This window comes from Nothoprocta perdicaria, unplaced genomic scaffold (assembly GCF_003342845.1).
Source record: "Nothoprocta perdicaria isolate Ctin4 unplaced genomic scaffold, notPer1 scaffold_77, whole genome shotgun sequence".
NCBI classification, from domain to species: domain Eukaryota; kingdom Metazoa; phylum Chordata; class Aves; order Tinamiformes; family Tinamidae; genus Nothoprocta; species Nothoprocta perdicaria.
The window spans coordinates 1,894,695-1,908,405 of record NW_020456054.1 but is presented as its reverse complement, the minus strand read 5'-3'; the positions used below and the strand labels follow the sequence as shown (position 1 = coordinate 1,908,405).

Genomic DNA, 13,711 nt, shown 5'->3' with positions numbered 1-13,711 from the left:
CCTTCCTTCCTTCCTTCCTTCCTTCCTTCCTCCCTCCCTCCCTCCCTCCCTCCCCACAGGTATTGAATCACTCTGTTAAGACAGGCAGGACACCTGCAGCTGTCCAGGGCTCAAAAGTCATTTGCTCAGTTTTTTTGTAGGCTGCCACACAAGGCAGGATGCTCTGTTCAGCTATTTGCATCATCATTTACAGAAGTAAGGAGTCACCAGTGCCTTCCATGCTATTTGACTGAAGGGTTCATATTCATTCTTTAATAGTTAAAATTTGCCAAATGCACTAATTGTGTAAGAACCAAAGTACAATTATTACTATATGTGCTCCAAAGAAATAACTTGTGCAAAAGTGGACCTATTTAATATAGTATTGGCTAAGGTTGCTGTTATAACTTGCATTATCTTATTTTTCTGTTTTGCAGTTTTATTAAAGAATGCAAAAAAGGAGGAAGAAAAGACATTCAGAGACTGTGCAGATGTGTACCAATCTGGTTTAAACAAAAGTGGAGTCTACACTATTTACATTAACAATGTGTCAGATCCTAAAAAGGTAAAGTGTATAGCTGTGTTTTTTCTTGTTTGTTGAAGCTGATAGTGCCTTGACCTTCAGGGACCACTTGAAATCTGTATGGGAGTTTTAATTCAGCAAATGGTATACTGGTATAAATGACCTGGGTTATATTTAATTTAAAAAATACAGTAGAGTGAAGCAATTGATAAACTATGTTCGGAGTATAATTCCATCCATCTTTCACATTGATGGGGAATTTTCCCTAAATTCTACCAGATACTCTTGCTCTGCAAGTTCAGCTGAATCAGACAATGGCCAGAAATGAGTTTATGTTAAAGTTTAGARAACAGTAAAATGCTTTAATGGAAATCTGATGATCTGATAACACAGATTATAAACAGATACAAAGAGAAGTAAAAGTAGCAGAATGAGTAGATTTTAAAAATACAGAAGATATAGAAAGGCCTCATTTCTTGCAGGGAGCAGGAAGAAGTTTCGTTGGTGGTGCAGAACATGAAAGATCCCTGAGATGATTTTTTTTAATGAAAAAGAAGGATTACTTTGTAAAGAGAAATAGTTTGGGAAGACTTTAAGGGCTAAGACTGCTGAGCTGGTTGTAGCAAGGGATGTGAAAGAGTAACCTCAGCCTAATTTGTCTGTGGAGGAGTGCAGGCTCTCTCTGACAGAGCATTATAGGCAGTAGCCCCTGACAAGGCTCATGGCTTGCTATCTGGGAAAGGAAACTGCACTKGGGTGCCAATCCAGCAAGCGGGCCAAATAGCAGAGAGGGAATGATATCTTTCTGGTGAATTTATTCTTACTGTGGTAAAACTGTGTTCCTGCAAACAGAAAGAGGCAATAACAAATGCTACAAAATTTTGTCCTCTGTAGTCAGTATTGTGAAATAATAATATATATAAAATTTATTTCTACAGTTAATTTGGCTTAATTAAAGGCCTTTGGAAGACTGTAAACATCAAGGCATTTTAGTTGACTAAGGAATTAGAGTTCCTTAAACTTTCARTAGAATCGAAGTGGGAGAATGACATGAGCAAAGGTCAATACAACTCTGATGAAAGTGAGTGGACAAATAATTGATGTGATTATAGTGTAATCAGAGACTTTATTTATAAGCTTTATTGCAAAAGACCCGAGGTCTGGAAGTAGTGCTGTAAGAGCTGTTCAATGCAGAACACAGGTGTACTTCTACAGTCTGGATTGCATATGCAAATTGGCAGTGGATTATCTCAGCCTTATTAAAGTTCCTTACATCCCTACAAGCATTGTTGCAATGAAAAGCTATAATTATCTGAAAGCATTATAGCACTGCTRTTTCTGGTGCATTTAGCTAAAAGCCAATTCACTGGAAGTGAAGATAGTGACTTTATGGAAGCTACGTGGTGTTTCTGATATATCGCTTTTTGCAGACACCGTTATTAATGAGTAAAGACAGAACGGCCCAACTAATATCCTTGCAATATTTTTTTTCCAATAGGATCTATTTTATTTTGCTTCCCACTTTGGCAAGAAAATGAAAGAATGTGTGCAAATGTGGTGGGGGTGTTCCTGCAAGCACCTATGTCTGCCTTGCTCTAGTGATAATGCAGCAAGGGCTGATCCTGCACACATTCAGGCTAGTCAAGTGAGGATTCTGATTGCTTTAACAGATGTTCTTTTCCAGACATTAAGGCTGCATTAACAGCCTTCAAGGTACTGCTGTGCAGAGATAGCAGAACTGACTCCAGCTGAGCTAGCTTCAAAATCTCATCAGCACAGCACTATGCCGGGACTAATTAGCCCAGAGGTAGCACCACACTGACGTACTGAGATTGCATCTGGGACCCATGCTGTACCTTGATAGGTGTTCCAGGGAGACATATGTGCTCGATTAAAGCCAGCCTAGTTATCTGGAATACCACAATGCGAGCCAACAAGTCTTAAGTGGCCTAATAGATTGTTGCCTTCTGTAATACCTGCAGCCACTGGCAACTTTCTTGTTTGTGGTAATTTTATACTTTAGGTCACAAAAATATTTTCATTTCATGCTATGTTTCCTGAGGGATGCCTCCGAGAATCTGGAGATTCAATAGGAAATATCCCTTGATCATCTGTTCACATGTTAATGTCAGATATAGCTTTTTGGCATTTATATCTTCCTGTATTCATAGAGAATAATCTTTATGCTTATAACTCCATGACATTTGTATGCCTCATCTGTATATGCTTAATTATGTGCATATTTAAAACTACCCTCCCATTTACTCTGCACTTAAAAAGTTAGATTGAAATCTTTCCTTAATTTCCATGTCTTCAGCAGTTCATTAGCTTAAAGTGTCTTCCAGCACTTCACCAAAAATCAATGATTCATTTCTGTTTGAAAGGAACTTAGAAATATTCTGTGTTTTTGAAATGAAAAAGAGAAAGATAGGAAAATATTGAGCTAAGTATAACAGCTTATTTTGGTGCTRTGGAGTGTGCTTGTGTGTCCATGTGTCTTGACCGACAGTGCTGATAAATGATGGTGCCCAAGCCATACTGGAAGCAAAGAGGAGGAGAAGAAAATGGGGGAAGAAGAGTCCTTTTGGTCACCCTGCAACCAGTCTTAATTGCCTGTCTTTGAGCTCATTGCTTCAGGCCRGCAATTAGACATGTTAATTGCTAGTGAGCAACCACTTAAAATGCAACACATAGTAATAACCCTCTTTTTACTTATTTTTAAGTAAATTATGAGTCTTATAAGACTTTTAGTAATCTAAACCTTACAGTTAAAATATACATAAATAATCCCATATATGTTATTTAGTATGTTTTTTTTCTCTATATTCAAGGAAAAGCAAATGTGCAATGCTTTAGAAGTCTCCTAAACCTAAAACAAGTCTTTTTACTGATGATAGAATCTAGAGATGCATAAAAATTCAAAGTTACTTTTCTTCATCCTTTTAGCATTTGGTAGAGTATTAAACATGAGAATATGTTAAAAGGTGTTGAATAACTCAATGCCTTGACCTTGTCTGGGACAGAAGCCAGTCCAGGACATGTGTTGGCTACAGTCATGCACAGCTAACATCTATAATCAACTTGGCAATGCTCTTTATCCAGCAGGTGTTTGTGTCTACCGCCACAGACAGTGCCAGACCTCACAGTGATGGCTAGTGAATAATGTGGTGCTCTTAATCTTTCTGTCACTGTGTGGTTTTCTCTTGTAATCTGCTATATCATTCAGAAAACATGAAAATATTCTTATAGGTATTTTATTATATTTCAGTACAAAAAAAAAATTTTTTGAATCTTTCATATTAGCACTGTTAATATAGTTCAGGATTTAATGCATTAAAATTTGGCAGTAGTTTCCTGGAAGCTTGAGGAGACTGAATGAATCCATCATTTAGAAATTCTCACTGAAATTTAGAAATTAAATCCTGTAGATAAATGTTGTGACTCAGTGTCTTCCCTGAAGGAGTAATAGGGCCAAAATGTTTGTCTAGCAAATTGTGGGTTTTCTTGTGGTTACCCAAAATCAAGTTCACATGTTTGCACTATTCAGTATTCTGTTTCCTTCCTGTACCTATGCAGGGACTTTACTCATTGTGCCTGGAGCACATTAAAACAGAAATACTTGCACAGGATTACTATGACAACRGGTATAAGCAGAAAAGATTTGGAACTGTTTTGCCTGAGGGTGAAAAGTGGCTCTCTAGTCGACTGAGAGAGGAATCTTAATTTAATTGAATTGTGACCTGCAATGTGGTGAAGCCACTTGAAACTTTAAATTGTCAGCCACTGTTGTATGGGTTGGCTCTGCACTTGTTCATGTGAATGTGAAAGGCTAAGTATATTGGTGGCACCTCTTCAACCTTCTTATAAACTGTCATCTTAGTTTAGAAGGGGGATATGGCTTTTCAAGAGCATTCTAAAATAAAAGGGTAATTGAGCGGCGGTATAGAACAGATGAGTATAGGAGAATGAAAATTAAGCAAATTTGCTTCCCTGGGTGACTGCAAGAAACTTGATCAGGTCTTGAAATCCAGTATCAGGCAAAAGTAGGAGCACTTACGATTACTGTCACTTGCCACATTCCCCTCAAAATAGATAAATAATATKTCACAATCTTTTATATTTTGTCTTTTCTAATTTAAGGAGAATAATTTAAGAAAATGTAAAAATGAAAGAAAAGTAAAAACTAAATGAAAATATCTATTTTTATTGTTGTATAGATTACTTAAATTTGTTAATAGATTTCAGTTGACACAGTAGTCTAACATCAAGCTTCAATTAGGACATGATCTTGCAGGTTCAGTACAGATCTTCCAGGTTAAGAAGCTAAGAATCTGGAAAACAAAACCTGTGTTCTTAAACCTGCTCTTATCTATGCTTTTATCTTTTTTCAGCTGTAAAGCAGATTAAATCAAGATAGGTTGCCCAGGTTTTTGGTACTGCCTGACTCACAATAAGCAACATTACAATACAGAGCAAAATAATAATTGAATAATTGTATCTGTGCTGCATTTGAGATTTCAAGAGTTACTATTTTCTGTAAGAATTCCTAAGAATTCTTTCTTCAAATGATACTCTGCTCTACAAAATACTACTGAAAGTAAGAGACTACTGAAATAAGGGATTAAGAATACCATCGGGAACATAGGCGTGAGTCCATATGAAGAGCAAAGTTCTTTAATTCTGTTATTCATGAATACCCTTTTTTAGCACTCTCTCTGTCTCTAAGGTGACACAGATGCCCTTTTTTCCCCCTCTTTCTGACTGTATAGTGACAGAATTCTAATGCAAGCAAATTTTTTTTTGTTTATTTGTTTCTTAACATTACTATATAGGTCTTTTGCAATATGGAAATTGCAGGAGGAGGGTGGACAGTTATACAACACCGAGAAGATGGAAGTCTGGATTTCCAAAAAGGCTGGAAGGACTATAAAATGGTAAGGTGAAAAATGTGGTATGGCACTATAATTAAAGTACTGTCTTTCATGTAGTTCAGCTGCTAGTTCTGCCTGTAGCAGTATGAAGTAGTCCTACACTCTTTTATGAGCTACCTTTTTTCATTATTGGTACTATATAAAATAATTATACTCTTTGTACTTAGCTGTGTATTTTTCCTTATGACTTAGAGATGCTTTTGAATTCATTAATGAGATTGCACTCAGGCTATACCCAGGCATATACYGTAAAGATTGTTACTGTCTGTGCCTTGGAAGTTTTGGCTTGTTATTGAGGAGTAATAAGTATCTGATGCTGTTCTCATGTATGGATGTTTTCAGCTAAAGGGAACTCCTTTAAAATTTGGAGTTTCTCAGAAATGAATGTGTAGTTTTACTGGGGTTTATCCCAAGCCACACATTGCCTCTGCCAATCAATCCAATGTACTGGAAATGATGATACTTCAAATAGGAAGAGAAGAAAATAAATAACTTACAAAATTACAGATGGCATGATTTTAGCAGGCTGTTTTCCCTTTCCGAGTTAAAAAAAGAAAACAGACATACTCCAATATAAATAACTTCTAAGTATTTTCTTCCCTGTCTAATTCCTTTCAAACTTCCTGATGAAGCTTCTTTCCTCTAGTCCATGAGGCCTTGATTTCTGTGAATTCTATAGTGACATTCCCAACGCAGTTTATAGAACTATGTTATCATTCTGAGAAAGGAAAATCATTTTCACCACAGTTTTTAAAAAGCACCATATGAAAGAACATATAAAATGTGATTAAAAAAAAAAAAAAAGACAGTTCAGTTCAGTAAAATTTTCTATAGGGAAAAGTTCTTTTTGAATCTGGTCGTTTCATCAAAAAAAAAAAGAAAAGGAGTATCAGGTCAATAAACTGAAATGTCATCTTGGATTTTTTTGATCCTTTCCTTTCAACTTTTTTTTTTTTTTTTTTAACATTATCTGATAAGATAAATGATGGAATAAAGCTAAACTTTTGAGTCCTTCAATCCATGCTGTTATGCATAACCAGATGCTGTAATCTGTTTCATAAAATGTGTGGAGTAAAATAAGATTAGAATTACAAATACATATTTTTGAGTATATTGATAAGGTTTGGAAACTTTTTATAGAAAAATCAGGTTCCTTTTACAGTTTTATTTTAGCAGGAAATTTCAAAACGTTTTTACTTGATTTTTGATGAAATAAATTTTTGTGTGCAGTTCTGGGCTCCTCAGTACAAGAGGGACGTGGAGCTTCTAGGCAGGGTCCAGTGCAGAGCAACAAAGATGATTAAGGGACTTGAATGTCTATCATATGAGGAAAGACTAAGTGAGCTAGGTCAGTTTAGCCTGGAGAAGATTGAGAAGGGATCTTATTAAGGTGTATAAATACCTGAGGGGAGAACATAAAGAACACTAGGTCAAACTCTTCTTGGTGGTGGCTAATGACAAGACAAGGGGCAATGGGTATAAGTTGAAACCCAGGCAGTTCTATCTCCATGTGAGGAAGAACTTCTTYCCTGTGAGRGTGACAGAGCCCTGGCACAGGCTGCCCAGGGAGGCTGTGGAGYCTCCTTCTCTGGAGGTYTCCAAACCCGCCTGGATGTYGCCYTGTGCCCCATGCTCYGGGTGTCCCTGCTGGAGCAGGGGGTTGGACTAGATGATCTCTAGAGGTTCCTTCCAACCTCAACCATTCTGTGATTCTGTGATAAAATGAAATAAGTATAAAACATCTATTTATTTTAAGGAAGCCAAACACTTCTTTTTGTCTGGCTTTCCCAGACAAAAAAATCCCATGTTGGAAAACATCATAAATATCCATTCACATAGCATAGTCACAGATTTTCCTTATATTTTTTTTCCTTTGAAACAGTGCAAAGCTTTTCACTACTGATATCATCAAATACTGGATGAACTGGGTGGTGCAAGTTCTGCATGTTGCTGGAAGATATATATATGTAGATATACATACATATATAGAGAGAGTGGTTGTGTCTGAGCTTCAAGGCAGGAGAACTGCTCTAATCCCCCACTGTTCACCCAGCGTCCATTGGGTCATGTCACCACTCCTTCCTGGCAAGCCCATCCAGGATTTCTTCCAATGGAAATAAGGTAGTATGGTGCAGGGGCATGAAGGTACATGGTCATCCTTGGAATGGCTGAGCTTAAAATGTGATGTCTCAACCAATAGTTTAGACGCAACTTCTCAGGTTTTCCAAGATTTTCTTGTTGTATTTGTATCTCACTATGACTCCAAATCTAACAAAAATGAAAAAAAAAAAAAACATAATTCAATCAGAACAAGTCTCTAGGGCCTCTGTTACTTGCAATATATTCACTCATTGAAGAAGAATCAGCAAAAATTTTCAGTTGGTCATCACTGCAAGTAAGCACAGATTACCAATTTCTGAGTGGGATGGGAACCTGGACCTGAATCATGTGGATACATGATACATACATGTGGATGTATATCAATTCATGCTCAGCATGCTTTCCAAACACCAACACTAGAAACAGGTTACAGWTATAAAGGAGCCATAAATCTTTTAGGAGTGGGAAATAATTTCTCAAGCCAACTGAAATTGCCAAAACCTCTTATCAGCCTCATATTCTGATAAAAATGATACTTTGAGTCCATTTTCACAAGTGCCCAGTCTCCATTGTGGAAAATCAAGTTAAACTTTTGGCATTTAAAACAATAGCTAAGGAAAACAAATTCTCTTATGTTGCTTTATCCCACTATATAACACAATCTTCTGTTTTTATGTTTGTTCTTATCAGTAACACTGGGTTTTGGTCCTATGTAATCATATAATCTATATCTAAGGTTCTAAGAACTTATTCCTAACTACAAACTCTCTTGAGCCATTTTGGTTTTATGATTTAGATTTACAAATTGGAAGAAGTTCAGAAGAAACTCTAGTTAAGAAGAAATCATGTCACTTCATCTTACTATTCWTTTCCTATTGGTATTTACTACATTTGCTTGTTCACATTTTGCAATTGTGATTCTCCATTGTGTTGTTTCCTTCTTATCAGAAACATTTAAAGATGAGCATCAAGTAATTTCTGCTACAATAATAGCAAAAATAAGCATGAAGAGGGTTTCTGGCATTTATATTTCCTTACATCGAGTGGGAATGCAAAACACTGTTAACATTTTGACCTCTTGAAGAATATGTAAAACCTGTATCTTGCCATCCTGCCATCTGCAGACTTGAGCCACTTTTAGAAAGGGGGTTTCGAAAGGATGATTTTCTAAGACATAGTTTCTGGCTTTTATTAGGCAATCATTAGCAATAATGAAATCCAAACAAATTATTAGCTCATATGGTAACTTGGCTATTGAGACTTCTTGCTYAAATTTCAATTTTTCAGTTCTTGGATGAGCTCACCTTTCGCAGTCATTGTCTCCATTTTTGCCAAATTAGGTGACAGAGTATTAGATTCACTATTCCCTGGCCTTTTAGTATGTCTAGTTTAATAAGTCCCATGAACTTCACAGAAGTTATTCCACACTCAAAAGCCAAGCATTTGCTATCAGTTTCTAAGGGGACTTGCTGGGGAGCATGTCTGTTGGGGGCTTCCTCAGATCTTTAAAATTATTTACTTACTTTCTGTCATTGGAGAAAGACTCATAAAAATTAATCGAAGTTGCATGCTTTGGCCAGCCTACAACAATCCTTTCCTCGTTACGTTCTTTAATGCATGTCAGTATTTAATTGTACTGCATGCCTTAGTTGCCACAGTGTTGGTATTTTCCCTTCYCTTATAAAAGAAAACTATCACCTTTTTAATCTTTCATAATGTCATGAGCTAGATTGGGATCACTTGCACGTATTAAATCCACAGCTATATTTCTAAGCTTTATGGCAATCACCTCCTATCTTCCTGATTAGTAGCAGGTTCATCTTTTGGTTCTTTGAGGCAAGAATGAAGCTCAGTGGTAAATTCCATGGCCCTTACTCTCAACAATGTTGATAGTGAGCCGAGAGTCCAACATATAACACCAACTTAGTGCTTAAAGCAAGTCTACTGCCAGCTTATTTTAGATTCATCACCAGCATCTGTGTGTGCCTGTAAAGCACGTCTACAAAACCACTTCCATTTCAGTTGGGATTTCTTCCATTTCTCTTCTTTTAACTAACAGCTGTAAAGCTATTGCGGCTTGGTTCATCGTGCCTATTTGGGATGATACCAGAGCTGTACAATTTAGATTTCTTTCCACAGCCTAAATTCTGCAGCACCCTGAGAGCTGGACCACAGAAATGATTACTAGAATTTTCTCAGAAAATGTTTTTAGATGCATTTCTAGTGGACATTTTCATTATGGTAGTTGTATTACCCTGGCCTCAGTGAATTATAAGCAGGATAACAAGCCCTCTGATCCATGTCTTCTGCTTACCCAAAAAACAATTGTCTTTGTGGCCTGCTAGTCAGGTTTTCTTCTAGGCATGATCTTTTAAAACTCTTTTTAGTATTCATGCTGCAATGTATAAGGAGCTTTAGCCTGAGAAGAGGTCTCTCTTTTGTGAAGCACCTTCTGGTTTGCGGCAGTCAGGTTGCTAGTCACCTCATGTGTTAATCTTGCTAGTCCTTGCAATTCCCACAGTCTACAAGCTGTGTCTTCGGGCTTTTTGGTCTGCCTGAACCAAGATTTATTTCTAACTTCCATCTCTGAATCCTTTCTGAAAGCTTCCAGATGTTACTTAAATTCAATTCTTATTTGCAAAAGTGTCCAGTATTTGTCTCCTAATTCCTTTTGTGGTTGCCAGCTGTGTTAGCTCTTGTTTAAATTCCTTTTGTGAAAGTTTCGGTTCCAATTTTCAGTTCCCTCATAGTTCTTTCTGTCCACCTTCCCTATCTTTATGCTGTCTCCTTATTTGTTTCATATTGCTTCAGTAGCAATACAAATACACACTTTTATTCTTCTTGGGAAAAGGTCCTCACCACAATTAACATTGTGCTTGACCTGAACAGAGAGGTAAAAACTTGAGCTGTTGTACTGTTCCCCTTTGGAACTGTAATTGATGATGGATATTTCTTTAACGCAGCTTTATCCATTTGCAAAGAATGCACACATTCTTTTTTTCCCCAAACACGGAGAATCAAGCAGCTACAAACAGAACTCCTATCCCATTCAGTCACAATAGATTATGTTCACTGCTTACTTACTTTTTTCAAGTGAGAGGCTGACTGCATACAAGCACTGCAAAAGGCRTATTTCTAAAGTGTTTGTGTATGCTTCATCATTCCTGCTCCACTATTTTAGTGGAAAACAACTTTAAATGTGTTTATTTTTAAAGCAAAAATTACATAAACCATACGGTTTGGTGGAGGAGAGTGTTCTTGACTGAAAAAAAAAAAGAACGTAATTTAAATGTTCCTTTTATGGAAAAAATATTATTCATAATTCTCAGTTCAAGCTAGATATTCCAAATTAATTTTGTGTCCACTTGTGAATAGTAATTAAACTATGTAAAACATTGATATGACCATGAAATCTTCATACTTTTTGCATTTRTAGTAGTCTAATATCACTGTTCCATTTGCTATATACTTGTATTTTTAAAAGGAAACTCAGTTGCTCTCAGACCACAAGTGTGAACACCACTCTGTGACTATTTTATATTTTCCTCATTTGTCAAAAGTTCGTTTCTTGGCTCTTTATTCCTGCTAAGGTTTTAAAGAATGTAATGTAGTTCATTGGATTATCAAGATGTCAAGTACTGAAGTGGCCATTGAGACTAACTTTACCTAATTTAATTAATTCCTACTAGGGAATTTAAGACAAATGGTCTTGATGTTTATAAGAACTAATAACACTTATCAACTTTCCAGATAAGATTTGTAGTTTTGACAGGAAACTAAAATTAGAAAACTCAGAAAACTTAAAAATTAAAAATAGTCATGTGGAAAGCACAGATACACATAAAAGCTAAATATCTCTGGTTACCAAGAGACTTGAAGTTTTGGGACAATTAAGAGTTTTTCTTCATTCAATTTGGTATTTCATTCAAGTAACTGTTTTTTTGAGGGGGAAGGTAGTTTTTTGTCCTTTGCAACAGTAACTTGGGGAAGTGTGAGCCAAACACAAAAACACTACCCTTAAATTGCATATGTTCACATGTATAATTCTTAAAACTTATTCTTGATTGATCTCATATGGACAAGGCATTTTTCTCTCTATTCTTATTGCCCCTGTATTATCTAGCTGCAGTCATTCTAAGGGCAGGCTTTTATAGCTGCTTCTGATAACTACGATAACTAGTTAATGGGATTTTATAATTATAACCTGTCTTCCTGCTTAACAAGAGCTTCTGTCTTTCTCCCTTTTGCAGAGAAGGGTGCCAGTAGATGGAACACAAACAGTCAGTCAAGTTTGACTTGGTTCCATCTTTCTCAAATCTTGTGCCTGTACTGACACACCGATCAGGGCTATGGCCTAGATGAGAGCTGTCYTGTGATGCAAGGTTAACTGCGACATTACTTCTTTTATTGCAGTTTTGGTCTGACTCAGCTAGCATTCCCCAAATAATATCTAAGCTGATAGGACATTAGAACATTCGCAGGTGTCAGTTTGCATAAGACTAACTAGTGTGGGGACAAGAGAAAGTTTAGATGTTAGCATATAGATTCTTCTGTACTACTTTTTTTCCTTAGGGGCAGAGCAGGAGCTGCTCAGAGACCTCTTCACAACAGCTTCTCCTTTCCTCTGTGGCTTAGTGGAATTGGTTGGGTGGATGAGAGGATACAGCGGAGCGTTATGGAAAGGAAAGAATTGTTGGTATGAAGAACGGAACATGAGGATGCATTTTGAAGATGGTTTGGCAATTTTGAAGATGGATAGGCAATGAATAGGCATTTTAAAGATGGATAGGCAAGGGAGGTGTTGTGGAAGGAGAAAAGCCCTCAGGATGGTGCTCCATCACTTGCCTACCTGTCTTTCTCAGGGCATAATCCATAGCACCCTCTGCTGAAACAGCTTTTCATTCATTTGCTCTTTGAAGTGGAGCGTGAAGGTAGTGTAAAGAGTTTTGTAAAGTGTATGACAACTGGCATGTTGTCATAGGCCATCCTGCAAATGAAGAATTTGAGGACAGGCTAGAAAATTGGAAGAAAGGGGAAAAAGAAAAAGGAATTAATGTCCTTGGAAAAGAGAGAAGTCATGTTGCTTCTAGACTCTAAGCAAACAAGACATCTTTTTTTGAATCATTGTATTAAATAGATGTGCTTATGAGAGTGAGTTATGAGTACAATGGGATTTAAATGCTTGACACATGAATATGTTGTATCATATATGCACAAGTACATTTCTTGTGATAATAYATTTCAAAGTCATGAGTTAATAAGTTGGTAAAAAAATTCTGAAAAAAAGCCTTTATTTGAAGTGACTAAAATAGAAGACATGAAAGTAATTTGTTTCTTTCAAACGTTTACTAAGTAACTTGAATTTAAGGAAGTGATTTTTAGTGACTGGAATCTCACTAAATGCTCTATGAGTTACGCCTTTCGTGGAGACCCACCCCTCCTTGATAAAGAATCACATGCCATGTCACTGTATTAAAACCTCATTTTTGACTGAAGCTATGACATGATATYAAAGTAGTAAAATACAATATTCAGTTTTATGAAAATATGCTAAAAATATGAGCTGTTCTGGTTCTGACCAAGGCTTAATTTGTAATGCACATTTCTATAGCATAATTTAGAGGAGTAAGGAAGAAACAAAGTTTATTGCAAAAGGCAAACATTTTGTTGTTTCAGAAGGTGAAGATTTGGCCCCCTCTACTTTGGGCATTAAAGTTGCTGCTGCTGTCCAAGGAATCATCATCTTTACTTTTTGGAGATAGGATTAAACACAATCTTGTTTTGGAACACAGTTTTGATATAACTGTATTATGCTGCTGAGTTACAGTCTTCCYTATGGCAATCCTACGCATAAGTTTCAAAAATTGTGTTGACAGTTATTATTAGTGATCTGAATAGCAGCTCTGTATGGGGACATTTTTAGGTACTTGTTGTCCTCCCTTATCTGTCTGTCTCTTCTCATTCGGTTATTTAGTGCCCCATTAGGACTCCAAGAAGAGAAGGAACAACCTGCAAGTCTGATCACTGGTATTTAGATGGGTTATCTGGTTAAGATTGAAGTCCTCGCTCAAACTCAGATATAGATTATTTGAATTTTGGTCTCAACTATAATACACATTTTTATCCATGAGCACCTCTGATATTTTGGATGAATTTGTGTCTTTCATGACAAAACAGA

The 13,711-nt window shown here is 36.6% G+C and overlaps 1 protein-coding gene across 1 annotated transcript in view; it reads left to right on the top strand.

Moving 5' to 3' along the window:
- Positions 1-13,711, top strand: part of ANGPT1 (angiopoietin 1) — a 150,445-nt gene that overhangs the window by 92,712 nt on the left and 44,022 nt on the right. The window contains exons 5-6 of the mRNA XM_026051628.1: positions 417-544; positions 5,335-5,436. Coding sequence (XP_025907413.1) covers positions 417-544; positions 5,335-5,436 — 230 coding nt within the window. The remainder of the gene's footprint in view (positions 1-416; positions 545-5,334; positions 5,437-13,711) is intronic.